The sequence below is a fragment of the Sprattus sprattus genome (assembly GCF_963457725.1).
Source record: "Sprattus sprattus genome assembly, chromosome: 15".
Taxonomy (NCBI): domain Eukaryota; kingdom Metazoa; phylum Chordata; class Actinopteri; order Clupeiformes; family Clupeidae; genus Sprattus; species Sprattus sprattus.
This window is the reverse complement of record NC_137913.1, coordinates 8,567,982-8,587,705: the sequence shown is the minus strand read 5'-3', so window position 1 is coordinate 8,587,705 and position 19,724 is coordinate 8,567,982. Positions and strand designations below refer to the sequence as shown.

General features: G+C 44.1%; 1 protein-coding gene across 1 annotated transcript; it reads left to right on the top strand.

Annotated features, from left to right (window-relative positions):
- Positions 1-15,641: 15,641 nt before the first annotated feature.
- LOC308376260 (uncharacterized protein) lies at positions 15,642-16,994 on the top strand (the record flags this gene model as incomplete). Its single annotated transcript, XM_080852555.1, has 1 exon — positions 15,642-16,994. The coding sequence occupies one exon, from the start codon at positions 15,642-15,644 to the stop codon at positions 16,992-16,994; it is 1,353 nt and encodes a 450-aa protein (XP_080708681.1).
- Positions 16,995-19,724: the final 2,730 nt, after the last annotated feature.

Here is a 19,724-nt window from a genome sequence, read left to right as displayed (position 1 = left end):
TCAGAAAACTAACACATTTTAAGTTGGGTCAACTAAATACCAGGTTTTAAGTACTGAATACATAATGTTAATGAGTTAGTAGAACTGTCTGGGTTTACAGTGCAGGAGCAGTCACTCATCAGACACACGTATGTGGATCTGTGGGCCCTCCCATCATTTCAGTGCTCTCATTTATTTATGCATGGAACACTTGGTAAACACATGAAAACACTGCCATATTTAGCGCTCACTCTGACAACCACAAACACCATACTCTCTGTCAAAGACTATTCCTTCTTGCTGAGTCATTAACCTTGACCACTAACGTCACTTTTCGGCCACCCTGAAGCGTCCCACGCCAGTTGACAGCTGTCAACAGAACACGAGTTCACGCTCGGTCAATCGCTAAAGAACACCCGACGCCTGGCGACCTAAACTGACCTGCTTCTCGCCGCGGGGTTAAACGCGGAACATGTGTCCCGTGCGCTTACCAGTGCGAACATCTTTGCTGCACGGTGGCAGCCTCTCTCCCTCTCTCTCACACACACAAACTGTCCCTCCCTCTCACACATACACACACTCTCTCTCTCTCCCGATTTCAGAGGATTAAGGGGAAATGCAATTCAATGAGAGGGATTTAAACTCTGCAGAGTCCACTGGCTGCACAGAGGCGAACATAAAATTGTTAAGACTGCAGTAAGAAAGAAAATCATGTTTTGTATTTGTTTGCTGGGCATCATGTGCCCTCTGGGCAGATCAACACTCATCACATGAACTGTTCTCGAGGGTCGGAGGAGACTCCCGAAGCCACCGCGGTCCCTTATCAGGGCTAGCCTACAGTTGCCTCTGGTGTGGGCGACAGTTCTGCAAAATGATGTAACTTCATCATAACTATCTGTTCCGGTACAAAGGTTCAAAATGAGCAAAAACATCAATTTATTTAAAACAACACTTTCCATCGCGTGTCTTTTTAACTATTCGGCTAATTTCAATCACTGCATTACAATAAAAACAAGAGTCATTGGTGTCAACTCTTCACCAAAATCATAACGCATTCGTTCAACTGTTGCTCATCATCACAACAGTAGTCTCTATGCACTGTAGGTAATATCAAATCGTTCATTACCTGCATTCTTTCCTGTGTTTCAGATCTGAGGAGCAGAAGGTCAGTTTGATGCTACCGGACACTGAGACCGTTGTCTTGCGTGCAGCGACTCTGTAAGCGGAATGCAAAGGAATGCCCGCGCTCATCCCTCCGCGCTGGGAAGACGGGGGAGGGGGGAGGGGGAGGAGGAGGAGGAGGCAGTACGCGCTTCTTCAGTCAAGCGCTTTCTATCGGTCGGTAGCCTATTCCACCTGGGGACTGATTCCAATGAGAAATATGCATAGAGACAGGCGTGCAGGCAAATTGCTGGCATACTATATTAGTTTAATCCCACAGCAAGATCATTCATTAGTGATGGAAAACAAAATAAATTGGGTCTGTCAAGCTTTTATAGACTTTTTATTTGAGTGAATTCTGAGACTAACAACATAGGCCTCATTGGCAATTGATAGATTGGCCGGTTGCACTAAATGGCTTTTAAATGTTAAGTATTCGTTAACATACATTCATGTGTAAAAAATTGCGCTGCCTCGATCCTTTGTTTTGTGTACTTCTGCCCAGCATATTGAAAGGCTTTCAGGGAATTCTAAACATTGCGACCAGAATGTTATTAAGAAAGTACTATAGATTCCTCCGAAGCCCACTGCTCCATCAAATCAATTTGAGCGACCTTGATTCCCACGGTGGAGGCAGCTGGGGGATGAGATAGAGAGAGAATGAGGGAGCGGCGCAGGCAGGAATAGCAATCAAGGCGGGTCGACGGCTCTCCTCTCCGCTCCCCCTACCTTCGGCGCATAATAAATAGACCCACTCAGCCTCGCAAACATCTGAGGGAAGAACCCTCTGACAATAACCAGGGAATAATGTGGAAATAGTTGCCTCGGATTTGATTGACGGCATCATAACTGAGGGAGAACAGCGGCTGGAATTTAAGTACATTGATATACATAATAAATATAAAGGCATTTCATTCCCGCATTCTAATCTAGTGAAACCATTTGCATTTCATCCATATGACCCTTGGCGCGCAGGAGGTCATCCTGCCGTAGACCCCATTGCCAGAACATTAATCTGATGTTATTGCATAAGGGCTGTTCCATGTCAGTATAAATAGCCATCACTGTCGTGCCAAGGCTGAGGTAGGCCCTCTAGCAGGGTAGTGGTGCCTCTTCTCCACACGCATCTGTCAACAGCTCCATCATCAGCTCGCCCTCACAAATGGAGTGTGTGTGTGTGTGTGTGTGTGTGTGCGTGTGTGCGTGCATGTGTGTACACATTAACCTGTTTCTGCCAGAATGATGGTCTGTTGATGGTTCATGCAGAAGTCAGTACACATTGTCATGGAAATGTAATCTACTCCACGTCTCTCCATGTGTAGTTTGGGCTGCTGGGGGAAATGCAGTCACCTCTTGCTGTCAGTGGCAAACTCAGGCTCTGACTCTAACCCTAGACTGCCTCTAACCCTAGACTCTGACTCTGACTCTGACTCTGACTCTGACTCTGACCCTAAACTCTAACTCTAACCCTAGGCTGTGACTCTTACCCTAGACTGACTCTTATCCTAGACTTGGACTCTAACCCCAGGCTCAGGCTCAGGCTCAGGCTCAGGTTCTGACTCTAGCCCAAGGCTCAGGTTCTGACTCTAGCCCAAGGCTCAGGTTCTGACTCAAACCCTAGACTCTGACTGTGACTCTAACCCTAGACTCGGACTCGGACTCTAACCCTAGGCTGTGACTCTAACCCTAGACTCTGACTCTGACTCTAACCCTAGACTCCGACTCTAACCCCAGGCACAGGCTCAGGCTCAGGCTCAGGCTCAGGCTCAGGCTCAGGCTCAGGCTCTGACTCAGGCTCAGGCTCAGGCTCTCCCCCCCGACAGTGGGACGTACTGATAAAACACATCACTCCACTGGTGCCATCACAGTAGGAGAGCGCACACTAACTCTGATTAATGCTATGAATAACAACTTTAATAATAAGCCCACTGTGTGAGACATGAGAGGTTTCACCAGGGTCATTGCCCCCCCCTCCCTCCCCCCCCCCCCCCCCCCCCCACACACAGCCCCCCACCACTGCACTGTCTTCTTATTCACTTTAACCTGCTGATACATCTGACAGATTCCCTTATCACCTGGCAACAAGACTGCCAAAAGCAGCTCCTCCTCCAGGCAGAACTATTTGTGGAAGACACAAGTTCTTGAGAGCGTGAAAACTTGAGGGCTTTTCCTCCACATAAGGAGAGAGATTGGGTCTGTTCACCTCCTCCGTCTGTCTGTGTGGCTGTTTGATTGACTGTTCCTTTAATTCTCTCTTTTTCTCTCTCTCTCTCTCTCTTTCAGTCTTTCTTTCATTCTCTCCCCACTCTCTTTCTTTCCTTTCTGTCTGGCTGCTTCGCTCCCTGTCTCTCCATGTCTCTCCATCTCTCTCTCTCTCTTTGTTTGTCTCTCTCCTTCTCTCTATCTCTCTCCATGCTTCTCTCTCTCTCTCACTACCCCCCCCCCCCCCCCTTTCTCTCCTCTCTGGAGTAATGAGTATGAGGAGAGAGAGGATGGTGTGGAGGCGGATCCTGTCTCTCTCTGTGTCCCCGCTCAATGCACACTGCTAATTAACCATTTTCCCTGCAGCCCCACAGCCGACCAACCGACCCACCGCCCAACCAGGCCGGCCGCGGAGAAAACACTCTTTATAAATATATAAATATATAAATATCTCAGCCTGTCACTAAAAATAACCCCCGCACTAACCCCCAGACTAATTCTCATGCAGAGGTCTCTCAGCAGAGGGGACCATCGCTGCTGTTGCTGCTGCTGCTGCTGTTACTGCTCACTGCACACTGCACACTGCACACTGCACACTGCTCACTGCACACTGCTCACTGCTCACTGCTCACTGCTCACTGTTTACCGCTCACCCCTCGCCGTTCACCGCTCACCGCTCACCGTTCACCGTTCACTGCTCACTGCACACTGCACACTGCACACTGCTCACTGCTCACTGCACACTGCTCACTGCACACTGCTCACTGTTCACTGCACACTGCACACTGCTCACTGCACACTGCTCACTGCTCACTGACTGCTCACTGCTCACTGCTCACTGCTCACTGCACACTGTTCACTGCACACTGCTCACTGCACACTGCTCACTGCACACTGCTCAATGCTCACTGCACACTGCTCACTGCTCACTGCACACTGCTCACTGCACACTGCTCACTGACTGCTCACTGCACACTGCACACTGCTCACTGCTCACTGCACACTGCTCACTGCTCACTGCACACTGCTCACTGCACACTGCACACTGCACACTGCTCACTGCTCACTGCTCACTGCACACTGCACACTGCTCACTGCTCACTGCACACTGCTCACTGCACATTGTTCACTGCACACTGCACACTGTTCACTGTTCAACAGCCAATCGTGTTGATCAGCTGGGATTGTTTATAGCTCAGTTTGAGCCACTATGTTTGTTTCCATTTTACAGGGCCAGGACTGCGTGTGAACAGCAGAGTGTTTTCAGTGAGCAGACAGCTGAAGGCCTGTGTGGAGAATTTTGCTGAATTTGAAGTGTATGGAATTAGAACTTGGGACTACTGCGGACTACTGCTCTTTGATGGTTAAAGTATGAAAAGTATGTAGACTTTAGAGCTGTATTTGCTGTATGTGTTTTTGTGCTTATGTGACATAAAGCCTAAGGAGCACTACTGTGGCTGCTTTCTCTTGTGTCTTACTGCATGCTGTGTTTATGTAATAATTAGTGTCACATTTATGTGACTAGTTACAAAACCCGGACAGCAGCTGAATGTGAAAAGGGGTCGGTGTTGGAAACTGAACCGATTTGCCCCAGCTCAGGGTGGTATCTTGCCCAGATATGCCCCAGCTCAGGCCAGATATGCCCCAGCTGAGGGTAGTATCCTGCCCAGATACGCCCCAGCTCAGGGTAATATCCTGCCCAGATATGCCCCACCTTAGGGTAGTATCCTGCCCAGATATAACCCAGCTCAGGGCACTGTGTGAGGTTGGGTGCAGGCTCTCTATCCTGTGTGAGGTTGGGAGCAGGCTCTCTATACTGTGTGAGGTTGGGTGCAGGCTCTCTATACTGTGTGAGGTTGGGTGCAGGCACTCTATCCTGTGTGAGGTTGGGAGCAGGCTCTCTATCCTGTGTGAGGTTGGATTTAGGCTCTCTATCCTGTGTGAGGTTGGGAGCAGGATCTCTATCCTGTGTGAGGTTGGATTTAGGATCTCTATCCTGTGTGAGGTTGGGTGCAGGCTCTCTATACCGTGTGAGGTTGGGTGCAGGCTCTCTATCCTGTGTGAGGTTGGGAGCAGGCTCTCTATCCTGTGTGAGGTTGGGTGCAGGCTCTCTATACTGTGTGAGGTTGGGTGCAGGCTCTCTATCGTGTGAGAGGTTGGGTGCAGGCTCTCTATACTGTGTGAGGTTGGGTGCAGGCTCTCTATACCGTGTGAGGTTGGGTGCAGGCTCTCTATCCTGTGTGAGGTTGGGTGCAGGCTCTCTATACTGTGTGAGGTTGGGTTTAGGCTCTCTATCCTGTGTGAGGTTGGATTTAGGCTCTCTATACTGTGTGAGGTTGGGTGCAGGCTCTCTATCCTGTGTGAGGTTGGGTGCAGGCTCTCTATACTGTGTGAGGTTGGGTGCAGGCTCTCTATCCTGTGTGAGGTTGGGTGCAGGCTCTCTATACTGTGTGAGGTTGGGTGCAGGCTCTCTATCCTGTGTGAGGTTGGGTGCAGGCTCTCTGTACTGTGTGAGGTTGGGTGCAGGCTCTCTATACTGTGTGAGGTTGGGTGCAGGCTCTCTATCCTGTGTGAGGTTAAGTGCAAGCTCTCTATACTGTGTGAATCTAACTCAGGGATCTCTGCCTTCTTCACCCACTTAGCCAGGGTCCCCTGTGGCTACAATCATAAATCTCCTCTTAGCTAGCCCACTCGCTCTCACTCCCTAACACCACCACCCCCTGCTCTCTCTCTCTCTCTTTCTATGTTCCTCATCCATCCCTCTCTTTCTTTCTCTATCTCTCTCGCTATGTTCCTCATCAACCCCTCCCTTTCTCTCTCTCTGGCTCTGTTCCCCATCCATACCTTTTTCTTTCTCTCTCCCTCTCTTTCTCTGTTCCCCATCCATCCCTTTCTTTCTCTCTCTCTCTTTCTCTCTGTCCCTCTCTTGCTCTGTTCTCCATCAATCCCTCTCTTTCTCTCTCGCTCTGTTCCTCATTCATCCCTCTCTCCTCTCTCTCTCTCTCTCTTTCTCTCTCTGACTATTTTCCCCCCTGTGTCAGGTCTCCATGTCCGCGTTTCACCATTAGTCAATATTCATTTCATTGATGAAAGCCCCTTAACTAGTGAGAGGTCAGTCAGGCTGGCCATTCTATAGCAAGATCAATGGCATCGTAAGATCACCTACCCTTGAGCTTTGACAGTACAACACAGTGCGTCTCCTTTAGTCTCCCCACAAAGGGTACTAAACCTGTCGGCCATTTATTTCCCCAAAACATCTGTACCTTTAATCTAAATTAGGACCATAACAACCAATCAGTAGCCAGGGTTTCCTAACCAATGAGGCTCCAAATGAACTGGAGGGAAAGACAGCGGCCTGAATGCAACTCTGTGCCCACGACCTAATGGCTGTTCACACAGCACAGCTTTACAGTCAACAAACATGGCGGCTTTAAGCAAACATCTGAAGCAAACAGGCGCCATGTAGCGCTTCGTCTGCACACCACCGGAGCCTTTGTTTTCAGGCGCTTTGAGCAGATGGCAGGTCCTTTTGAAGACTGACTCCTTGGGGAGCAATATTACTAATCTTAGAGGTGGTTAAAAATAGTTCAGTCTTTGTCTCGACAGTAGTGGAGTCCATCGCTTTGATAGCTGCTTTTGTTCTCTGTCTCCGTCTCCCTCTCCCTCTCCCTCGGAGGCATCAGTGTGTGTTGATGAGGAAAAGCAAACACACACCTAATCCTCATCACCTCACCTTTTCTGTAGGGGAACATGCAGCGGGGCGGCCATCAGGGCTTATCAGTGCCTGGCCAGGTGTGTGTGTGTGTGTGTGTGTGTGTGTGTGTGTGTGTGTGTGTGTGTGTGCGTGCGGGGGGTGATGGGGGAGAGAGGCCCGGGCTTTTTCCATACGCATACCCGCTAACGCAACTAAAGCCGGCCCACTAATCTTTCATAGAAAACGCCTTCTCAGGATTCCGACGCTCACAGGGCCAGACGGAGAGGCCATTTCTGTGGGCTTTATCACACGAAGACAACAGGGATGAGAGCGAGGGAGCGAGAGAGAGAAAGAGAGACTGAGGGGGAGGATAAGAGAGAGAAAACTAAAGCAGTGGACAGAGATTGTGAGAGAGAAAGAGAGAGAAAGAAAGAATGAAGGAGGAACAGAATAAAAGAATAAGAACAGGACAGCTGGTGTGAGGGTTGGAGAAAAGCTGAAGAGAGAAAGATAAAACTAGAAAGAAAGAGGAGAGAGGTTTAGTAGCCGTGGAGACAGTTGCTAAGTAGCGGTGGAGGGGATGCTTAGAAACAGGAGGGCAAAGATATGAGTGTAGAGGCGGAGAGGGGAGGGGGGAGGGTGGGAGAGGACAGATAAGAAGAGGATAGTGGGATGGGAGTTGAGCAAAAATGGTTGGGAAGAAAAGATGAATGATGACCTTTGCATATTCATGACCTTTGTGTCTCTCTTTCTCTCTCTTTCTATCACTCGTTTATGAGTGTGTTTTTGTATGTGTGCCACCTGCCTGTGTGTGTAAGTGTGTGTTTTTGTTTGTGTGTGTTTGTGTGTGTTTGCGTGTGTGTGTTTGTGTGTGTGTGTGCGTTTGAGTGTGTGTGTGTGTGTGATCGCGTTTGAGTGTGTGTGTGCGTGTGTGTGTGAAGCCATGCCCATACTGCACAAGCCTGGTTGCTATTTTTATCCCATCTGCTTGAGAGCCAACAAGACCCCTAGAGAATCAGAACATCCAAAGGTTTAGCCGCTGTGTGTGTGTGTGTGTGTGTGTGTGTGTGTGTGTGTAAGTGAGCGTGTATGAGATTGTGAGTGCTTAATTGATTGAGAGATAAGGAATCACTCCCTCTAGGGAGGCCATTTCCATTCACGATTCCTGCCCACTCTTCTCGTCTCCCCTCTCCCTCCTCCTCTCTCCTCCTCCTCTCTCCTCTCTTCCTCTCTTCTCCTCTAGCCTCTCTTCTCTTCCCGTTAGCCTCTTTAAAAGAAATACTTCACAATAATATAGTAATGCAACAGACTATTTTGAGAGTGAAGTGAACAAATGCGATGCATAAATAAGATAATCACAGTACACAAAAGTGACTGCTGAGTATAAACTCGATTTGTGCAGTGAGTTACATCAGAGAGTGTGAAGGTATTTTTGTACTGCCTCAGTATAAACTGTCCCTGGGTCTATATTTGTGTGAAATGCAGATGACGGCATGGGTGGTGGTGGGGTGGGGTGGGGTGTGTGAGATGTGTGTGCGTGTGAGTGTGTGTGTGTTTGTGTGTCTGTGTGTGTGTGGTGTGCTTCTGTGGCACACATGTTCTTACCATGTCCTTGACATGTGACCACTACCTTCCCTCGCATTAATTATTTGTGACAACAAGTTGAGGAGACAGAGACGGGTTGCATAAGAGATGGACAAGTGGTCACAGACTCATGCACTCACACTTCCTCATGCAAACCCTCACACAGTCACGCTCACACACTCCCTCATGCAAACCCACACACATTCACGCTCACACACTCCTTCATGCAAACCCACACACAGTCATGCTCACACACTCACTCATGAAAACCCACACACAGTAATGTTCACATGCTCACACACTCCCACAAACACACTCACTATTTCACTCATACAAAAAAGAAAACACAATCATGCTCACACACACATACACACAGAGACATGCATTTTTATATCCAGTTTTTATTTGGGTGCAATACTATAATATGCAAGCAGTGTTTTGCATATTGTTACAAGTAGTTTTTTGTATTTGTGCTGGAAGATTAGGTGCTTCTCTAAGGTCCCCTCTAAGACACAATCAGAGCTGAGAAAGGATCATCTGAAAAGATGTGATGTAGGTTGCTTTACATTTACATTTAGTCATTTAGCAGACGCTTTTGTCCAAAGCGATGTACAAGGGAGAGAACAGTCAAGCTAAGACCAATAAAAACCTGGTGTAACAACAAATAGTACTTTACTTAAGAAATAGAAAAACGACTTAGAAAAGATAGCTGAGGAAGGAAGGAGTGCAAAGATAATGTGTATCTTGGCAGCATACATACCACTGCGTGCATGCATGCATGATCTTCTGCAGCCCGAACTCTGTGTCTGTGTCATGCAGTACTCCATCCATACCCATGTGGGGAACTGTATCAAGTCCTGGTGGTGGACGTCAGTGGCATTTTTTGTGAAAGTCTGCCACCTGTTGGCAGTTGACATGTACGACATTGGCATCACATTGTCAAAAGTGATACTTTGAGTGTTTTGCCACGTAATCAGAAATTACAGTGATATATGACAGAGAAATTAGTAATTTGGAGGAAGTTTTGGAGGAAGTTTTTGATGTAAATGATGGTGTATTTGGGAAATATTTTGAAAATGTGGGACTATTTAAACTTGTGAAGCTACTCTCTTCGTCTGTTCACAAAGATGTAATATGTAAGATGTAAAGCCTCGTCCTTGATCAAAATTGATGACTGAGTGTCTCTGCTGATAGAAAACCCTAAATAGAATAGACCCTAAATACCCAAAACAGTTTGTCTCTGTAGTTCAGTATTTGTTTTAGTAGCCTACATATTCTAGCACAAGAAAAACCTACCTGTTCCACATTGTGGTGCACCGATGTATCGGTAATAAACTTGACTTTCACCGATGGCACTGGCTGAGGTTTATTTGCAATGTTTTCTGCGTAACTGTACAGCTACTCACTTTACCGCGAATGCGGAATAAGATACGTCAGACTCCATTCATTCTCACACACATGCACGCAGCCACCATTACAAAGAGTCTTCCCGGTGGTCGCATTATATGTGATCCATGACCATTTTTTAAAGTTTTATTGGTTGTTTTGTGGGTTTGTGGTGTTTGTTTACTTCACGGTGTGAAGTTGGATTGGTGTTGGGTGTTTACCACGAGTTTGGTGTAGAGTCTACCGCGATATCATTCATACATAATATTTGTATACACCTCTACTGTTGCTAAATTAAACTGATTTATACTGGGTACCAATTTTCTCATTCATTTAGCATTTGCATTGCAATAACATCCATAAACTGGTTCACATACATGTACTCACACTTCCTGGTTCTCACGCTTCCACATAGCTTATACTGGTCCCAACGCAAAAGCGCGCTCGCGGTGGGATAACACTCTTACTTTACCCTCATCATGCATGCAAACACTCTACACATTTCAATTATGTAATAGCTATTCAATGTTGCGTTATTTTCTGTTGGGTTAAATGGTGTTCGTTTGATTATAAGGACATATGTTATGGAAAATATAGTTAATTAATTAATTGTTTTTGTTAATAGTATGCATGTGCTAGAGAGAATGTGCACTGGTGATTGAAAGTTCGAAAGGCTATATAGCTGGATGTCTTCTGTAACAGAATGTTATATTAAATAAAATGTAGTTAAACTAAAGATTGTTTCATAAATCTGATTGAATTTGTGCTCATTAAATGATAACAGTGATAAAGGGATGAAATTATTGAATAGTCCTTTTAAAATAATGATTTAATTATTTTTCTGGCACAAAAGGGTGAATGAAAAACAAAAATAAGCAATTATCGGTATCGGCTATCGGCTAGATTGTTGTTTTGAACATCGGTATTGGCCAAGAATTTCCATATCGGTGCATCCCTACTTCCACAGTATGATAATTTGAGAAAAGTACAAATATGACATGTCTAATCACTACATATACTTAACTACATGTACTTACCCTACAGTTTTTCTCCATTGCTTTGGATCATTTCACGAAACAGAAATTACATTCTCAAAGATCTTAATGCATTTGGTTCAGCACAACTACATATAGATCACCTTCAAAAGGTCATATCTCACCCAAAACAGTTAACTTAAGCTTCGAAACCAAATAATTTTCTCATATAAATAGGCAGTGCCCCCAAAATGAAAAGATCCAAAATGAGGCCTTCAAAGAAAATAAATAAATCATTTTCTCAGATAAAAAGTCAGTGCCCCCAAAATTAAATGTTCATTCTCAATTACTGTGGGTCATCTCTCAAAAGTAAAAAGGACATTTTCAAAGCTTTAAATACATTTGGCAAAATAAGCAAGATGGCTTTTGCAGGTGTGCCATAGTGTTTTACTAAACCATCTAGCTTATTTTGGCAAATGTATTTAAAGCTTTGAGAGTGTCTTTTTTATTTTCGAGAGATGAGCCACAGTAATTGAGAATGAACATTTAATTTTGGGGGCACTGACTTTTTATCTGAGAAAATGATTTATTTATTTTCTTTGAAGGCCTCATTTTGTTTTCTGTAAATTGCTTTACCAAAAAGCTCTACTTTGGTCTCATCTGACCACAGGAAGTTCTCCCAGAATGATTCTGGCTTCACCAGGTACGTTTTGGTAAAATCTTTGCTCTTTCTTTTCTCAATGCTCAGTGTGGTATAGACAGACACAAAACACAAAGGTTGAGTCAACTTTTCTCCATTTTAACTGGTTGCAAGCACCTGTGACTTCCCAAAGGTGAGTTAAAATACAAATTAAAGGGAATAAGATGCTTGACATACAATTATTTCTTACAGTTTCGAAAATAATTTTGTTCTGTGTGGAGATTTAGCTTTTCTTCTCTGCTTTTTTGTGTTGTTTCAATACAAACAATAGAAATAAACATGTGAATACCAAACCATTTGTTATTGCATCCATTTTCTGGGAGAGGTGGTGCATTATCTGACAGAAGTGTAAGGGTGCCAAATACTTTTGTCCATGACTGAATGATGTGTAAGATAACTCCTAGGCTTTTCATGTCAATGACCTAGGCTTCTAACAGGTCTGGCAACCTTGCTACTTGCTCTCTTCCCTTCTTTACACAGACACACCTCTTCATCCGTTTGTATCGTATGACAAAACAAGTACAAATAAAGGATCATTTTCATCAGAGCTGTAAGGCATTAGGAGCTGGGCTCCGATCCAGGAAAGGAGGTTTCTTTGCCGTCTTTGAGGTGAGTTCCCTCATCATGCATGCGAATAGCTTTAGGAGTCGAGAGAAGCACTGTGTAACCATGGAGCCATGATTAACTCTGAACTGAAGTTCACTCATACAGTGATATGATACAAATGCATGCTTTCCTTGAGGGGATGATCCAACAAAAGGTATCGAGAACCAGGTCACTAATAGAATTATAAATGTCTGTGTCAGCCTTATTAGGAATCCTTTCCTGAAATGTTTATACCTGAATGTATGAGGCAAAGACCTTTGAAGCGTACCAATATCTCAACTCCAAATAGCCTGTAATTTGAAAATGTTTGCCACGTAACCTACGGGTATATAAATGTGATGAAGCTGCGGCTGGCACTCTGAAATGAATATGAAGAAGTGAAACCCATAACTGAACAAGTAACCCATGACTGCTGAACGAAAAAGAGTGCCCAATAATGAATCCTTGATGTATTTTGACCAAAACAGATATTTCATTAAGACCCCAAGGAATCATGTCAATTTGTGGTAAAATGGGCATACGATGACTTCTTTAAAATCTTTTCTTTCTCTCTTCATGTTAGCCTGAAATGAAGATGACAAATGAAACCCATAACCGATGAAATAACTCCATGAGTGCTGAACTGAGAAGGAGTCACTCTAAGCTTATCCATTTATTCATTTAATATTAAGGGCAAAGAGAGAAAACTGTGCCAGGTGTTCACAGAGACCCACGTCAGTCTTTGCTTTGAGATTTGCTTTGTACACATACTTGATGGATTGAGCCTTCACTTCTGCAAACCTACTTTTTAATTTTATTTGGATTTCTTTTGTTTTCAGCCTCCTGGTTGTCACGTCAGAGCCCGGACCTGCACCAGCCACGCCCACCTCGGTTCTCCCCCGCTCACACTCACCAGCCTGTTTGCCTTTAGGGTGGTTATAGTTTATTGTTTTCTTTTCATTCAGAGGTTGCATCTTGGTTTTATTTTACGTGTTCTTGTGAACTTGCGCTTTAGTTAAGGCAGTGCCTTGAGCCTGCGCCCCTCACCTCAGAGACGGCAGAGAAATCTCCTTTCCTGGATCAGAGGGCACTGGACTCCCAGTTCCTAATGCCTTACAGCTCTGACGAAAATGATCCTTTATTTGTACTTGTTTTGTCATACGATACAAACGGATGAAGAGGTGTATCTCGGTGTAAAGAAGGTAAGAGAGCACGTAGCAAGGTTGCCAGACCTGTTACCTTTAGAAGCCTAGGTAATTGACATGAAAAGCCTAGGAGTCATCTTACACAGTATTCAGTCATGGACAAAAATATTGGCACCCTCACACTTCTGTCAGATAATGCACCACCTCTCCCAGAAAATGGATGCAATAACAAATGGTTTGGTATTCACATGTTTATTTCTATTGTTTGTATTGAAACAACACAAAAAAGCAGAGAAGAAAAGCCAAATCTGATATATTTCCACACAGAACTAAATTATTTTCGAAATTGTAAGAAATAATTGTATGTCAAGCATCTTATGCTCCTTTAATTTGTATTTAAACTCACCTTTGGGAAGTCACAGGTGCTTGCAGCCAGTTAAAATGGAGAAAAGTTGACTCAACTTTTGTGTTTTGTGTCTGTGTATACCAAACTGAGCATTGAGAAAAGAAAGAGCAAAGACTTACCTACTAAAACTTACCTGGTGAAGCCAGAATCATTCTGGGAGAACTTCCTGTGGTCAGATGAGACCAAAGTAGAGCTTTGTGGTAAAGCAATTTACAGAAAACAAAATGAGGCCTTCAAAGAAAAGAACACAGTCCCTACAGTCAAACATGGTGGAGGTTAACAGATGTTTTGGGGTTGCTTTGCTGCTATTTATTTATTTATTTTTTTACTTTTAATTAAAGAAAAAATGTCCATCAGCTGTTGCTTTTCTTTAACATTGTTTCCACATTTGAACATTTTCGATGTATCAATCAGTTAAACTTAAATGTTTTATCAGTCAGCTTGCCTTCTTTCTGTTGGACTAGAGTTGCACATGCTTGATGTTTGGCTGTGTTAAGAAAGTTGTCAGCTCGCTAGTTTTCATCATAAACATCCCTGCCACTGTTATTTCTGAAAGAATTGGATGTAGGACATAACCTTATAAGTGTCATCCCTGACTCACATCATCAACCTGTAGTGTCTTCGCCTAGAATCTAAATTCTTTTATCTGTGGTGGAAAATATGTAAATGAAAACTTGATACTGGCCGCGCAGGCGCTGTGTGAGTGGAGAGGAGACGTTGACAGCAATCGCTGTACTCAGCTCTTGTGAGATTGGTTTTAAAGTGAACCGCATAATGGGATATGTGAGTTGCTTTTTCAGTGCTTTGTCAACACAATAATCTGCCAGATGACAAAAAAAGTCGCTAGATTGGTCGCTAGTCACTTTTGCTAATAAGTCGCTTATTGGCATCTCTGCCCAAGAGTCTCCCAATCCCCTGGGTCACTGCCAAAACAAACTCCAAGCCAATATTGAGTTAGTGCGCATGTGTCAAACGGTGTCAAGCTGAGGTCTATATTCAGCCAGGAGAAGCATTAGCATAAGCTGAAAATGGTGCAGAATAAGGCCTTCACAGCCCCTAAGAAGACCATGAGTACCCCAAGACAGGGGGGTAAGGTAGAAGATTTAGGGTGACATCAACTGTAAGCCATTGCAATCTTTGTCTCGCCAGTGCTGTCTTGAGACATGCTCAGGTTTGTGCTGTTGGTATTGCACTGACTGAATAAACCTGTTTGTTTCAAACTCTGCCAGTTTGCTGGACTTTGTGGGAATTTTCCTCACAAGTAACAAGAGTTTTAACCAGATTAGAAGACTGTATATTTCTTCGTCAATCTCGCGCCAAGAAGCCTTGGAAGGTTGCAACCTTGAAGACTCAGCAAGCTTTTAATAAATACAAAAGAAGTTTTCATTATTCTGAATTTAGGTCTTCTTTAAACGTTTTTAGAACATCCTCAAATTATTTTTGATTATATATACGGTCTTGTAGGAGATATAACCACACCTGTATCTATACGGTCTTGATGTAGCGATAACCACACCGTGATCTATACGGTCTTGACGGAGAGATAACCACACCTGTCTGTCCCACTAGCTGCTGGTTATTCACTGTGTAGTTTTTTGCTCCAAATTTCATAACCATGAACTAGTTGGCTAGTTAAAATTAGACAAAACTCATTAGCGTGTCTATAAATGTGATCATTTGCCTTTATGTGCGAGTGTGATTATGTCTGTGTGTGAGTGTTGCTGTCTGTGTGTACATGAAAGTGTTCTTGAGTAATTGTGTGTGTCACTATGTCATCTTTGGCTGTGCAGATTGTAAATGCTGTATCCGAGCGGACTGAACACACATGATGCAGAGGAAGCTGGCGCTGCTGGTTGGCATCGGTGCCTTGACCATCCTCCTGATCCTGAGGTGGGAGCACGTGATAACCCTGATGAACAGAGAGACAACCTCAGTACAGCCTGCACTGCAGCCATGGCAACGGGCGCCAACGGACACCATCACCTCCATCCCAGGCTCCAGGCACCTCATGGTGTCTGCCTTTAAGGACTACAGACTGGGCGGGGCCATCAGGGTGATCAGCATCATCTGCAAGCAGGAGCTCCAGCCGCTCTACTGTGTCCTATGTGCTAACGCTAATGCTGATGCTAACGCTAACGCTGATGCTACTGCTAACATTGATGCTAAGGCTGATAGGCCTCTGGGACAGTGCACATTTTCACAGGCAAATGTTGATGTGCACAGTGAACGCTTTGGCTTTCCTTTTGTGACTTCAGACGTGTTGTGTAGGAGTCCAGCATTACAGCAAGCCACACATGTCAGCATAACAGCTAACCCATTGGCCAAATTGACATTTTTATCAATCCAAAACCAGGAGGTCAAGGAATCGTTTAAGTACAACTTTACTGTATGCATATCTAACCTCTTTGGGGAGTACAATAATGCCCTCCAATTTGCACAATCCATGGAGATGTACAAGCTAATAGGGGTTCAAAGGGTTGTCATCTACAACACCAGCTGTGGCCCAGACTTAGAGAAAATTCTCATGTACTACAGGAAAGAGGGCATGCTGGAGGTTGTGCCTTGGCCATTAGACAAGTTCCTAACGCCCTCTACTGGGTGGAGATATGACCTACACCATGGGGACATTCATTATTATGGACAGCTGACCACTCTGAATGAATGCATATACAGATACATGTACCAGTCAAAGTACCTCTTGCTGAATGACATTGATGAGATAATTATGCCTTACAAGCATGCCAACCTGGAGAAGTTAATGGGCACATTACAGCAGCAGCATCCCAACGCAGGGGTCTTCAGGATCGAGAACCACATCTTCCCCAAAACGCAGTTCGATGACAGCGGCCGATTTCGTCTGCCTCGGTGGAGGAGTGTGCCCGGTGTGAACATCCTGGAGCATGTTTACCGAGAGCCGGACAGGAAGCACGTGTTTAACCCCACCAAGCTGATCATCAACCCCCGAAGCGTGGAGCAGACTTCAGTACACACCACGCTGAAGCAGTTCGGACTCGTATTAAACGTCCCTTTCGATGTATGCCGCATCATCCATGTCAGGGGGCCACTGCAAAAACAACTCTCCAAAGATCAGCTGTTCTTCGACAAAAAACTCTGGGAATTTGAGGAGCTTTTGATTCCAAGTATTGATCATGCACTGAATAAATCAGGTGTGTTGTGAATTACTGATGCTTCCTACGGTGACAAAGCTGTTTGGTAACCCTGTATATCTTGTTTTACACCTCCTGTCCAACTTATTTGTTCAACAGTAGCATTCTCCTCGCTTTAATAAGGCAAAACCATCTATGACTATCTGGCAGTTACAAGCTCAATAAAATTAACCCAAGAGCAGATTCCTGATCAGAATCAGAATAGTTTTTATTGCCAAGTAAGTTTACGCCTACCAGAAATTTGCTTCGGCATATTGGTGCAGACAATAAACATAGAACATAATACAGAACATAAGAAAAACAATATAAAATGTAAAAAAAAAAAAAAAAAAAGTAATGGATGTCAACCAAATGCCACTTCTTTTCCTCCCATGTACAACACCACACTGATTAGCCTCTCTAGATGTAGAGTGGGACTTTGATTGATTGGTTTATCAATTACTCTGACCAAATTAGATACATCTGCAACCCTTTGGTGACCCACAGTTTGCTAGCAGCAGTTAACTGATAGTATTCATTTCATACCATGTATTGGAGACTTAGTCTGCGTTATGATCAGTTCCAGAACAGCTGTAATCTTGTACAATGCAACGCACCAAGGGAGAGACACAGACGTTTCACTCCTACAGAGCTCTACCTAAGAATCTTCTGATAAGCCATTGAAAGATTTTAGTTAACTGCTCTCTGAGTATAACAGGGGTGTCACCTTAGTCTCTGAGGCATTTGCTGACCCTTCACACCTCCCTCTCTAACAGAATATTCAACCAGAATCAAGGTTTTTCCTTCAGGAAATGCATTTTCTAGTTTACTGTATGATTTCCTACACGCCAAACAATCCAGGGCCTCCTGTTAACACTCATTCACAGTTCCTTCAGTGCAGCATAACACAGTGATTTTAATAACAAACCCTTGGTATAAATTAGGTGTTGCATATCATTAATTTAGTCTTACTCAAAAGTACTGCCCCATCAAAGTCCTGACTCAAATCCACCATCTGTAACTTAATGTACTCGGAACGACAAAGCTCATTATTGAGAAGATAAGAGGTGTTAAATGCTTAACTACTACTTCATTCTGTTTAGTTCCTTTCCAGTGTGTGAAGTATAAATTGAATGACACTGATACATTATAATTAAGACCTTTGTCAGGTTTTTAATGGCACACACGACACCCTGGAACACACACAAGCATATATGGAGGCGACACAGGACACACACACACACAAACACACGCAGGCAGGCCTAAGGTCGAGGTGAATTATTTTCAGCTTTTTCCCCATCCTGGACCGTCCTTCTTCAAGGACCCCCTAGGAGCAGTCGGCAGCTTGGAGCACCTGGGGACCAGGTGAAGTGAACTGTCCATCTTTGGTCAGGGGTGGACATGTGTTCTGTTATCTTGCATGTTTTTTTCTGTTGGGGTTCTTAGTGGAGGAAACCCCTTGTGAACACGGGGAGAACATGCAAACTCCACACAGAAAGGCCCGGGAGATAGCCCACCTAAGCACTGAAGGTCTGGGGAGGACCTGCCCCCTACACTGCAAAAAATGCTTTTCTAACCTAGTGTTATTACTCTTATATTGAGATGAAAAATCTAGTTGGTCTTGTTTCTAGCTAAATTGTACTTACCTAGTGCTTTCTTGGTAAGGTTATTTTTACCTATTTCAAGCAAATATTACTTATTTTAAGAAATCTTAACAAGCCAAATTTGCTTAACGCACTGGCAGCCAAATTTGCTTGTTTTAAGCAAATCCTGCTTAAATATGTAATTATTTGTCTTAAATCTAAGACGAACACACGACTTTCTTGCTGTGAGGCACTACTAGTGCAAGCAGTGCAAGCACCTGAGCCAACGTGCTATAAAGCTACACAGACCTGATAAAGTTAAAGATAAGTTGGCACTGGTGTAAACTATGGCCAGTGCAACTATTTTTGTGCTGTCTGTCGCTATAAGACTTACTGAGTACGACCTGGAAACTTCATGTGGAGACCTGTCATACTGCAGAAAAGCAGAGTTCAGACCTAGTGTGGTTGTGGCGTCATGGTTTTCCACCAACACAGAGAGGGAGAGGCTGCTCCCCTTACATGAGTCTGTCAATGTTAAGAGGCCATTAAGTCCATAGTAACTGTATGTTATGTATTATTTTTAGAAAATGAAAATGTCCTTCGGAGGGGCAACTTCAGTCGAGGAAGGCAAATGGGCAGTTGCCCGAGCAACCTTAGCCCCCTCCTGTGCACGTGCCTGCTCAAATGCACTGCAGATGAAGCATTTGAGCATCTCATTCATTCATCTCATTCACTCTTATACATTTACAAAATCTTATTCATGGCTAAAACAGTTACAGTGGGGAAAATAAATACCTTGTTAGACCTAATGAGGACTAAACTGTGTGCTTCTTGGGCAATTAACTGGTCATTGGGAGCCAGAATTCTTGCTGTTTGCTTGGGGGTTCAAATACTTATTTTCTGCATCAAATACAAATAAAGTCATAAATGTTACAGAATGCATTTATCTGGATTTTGTTGTTGATATTCTGTTCCTCACTGTTAAAATACACCTACCATTACAATTATAGATCACACATTTCTTTGCAAGTGGCCAAACTTGTGAAATCGGCAGGGGTTCAAATATATACTTATTCTGTTACTTACAAATGGGACAAACGTATAGCCCTACCTAGTATCCGTTAATGTTGCAAGGTGTGTCAATACTAGAAAGGCACTGCAGTACCCTCACGTTAAAAA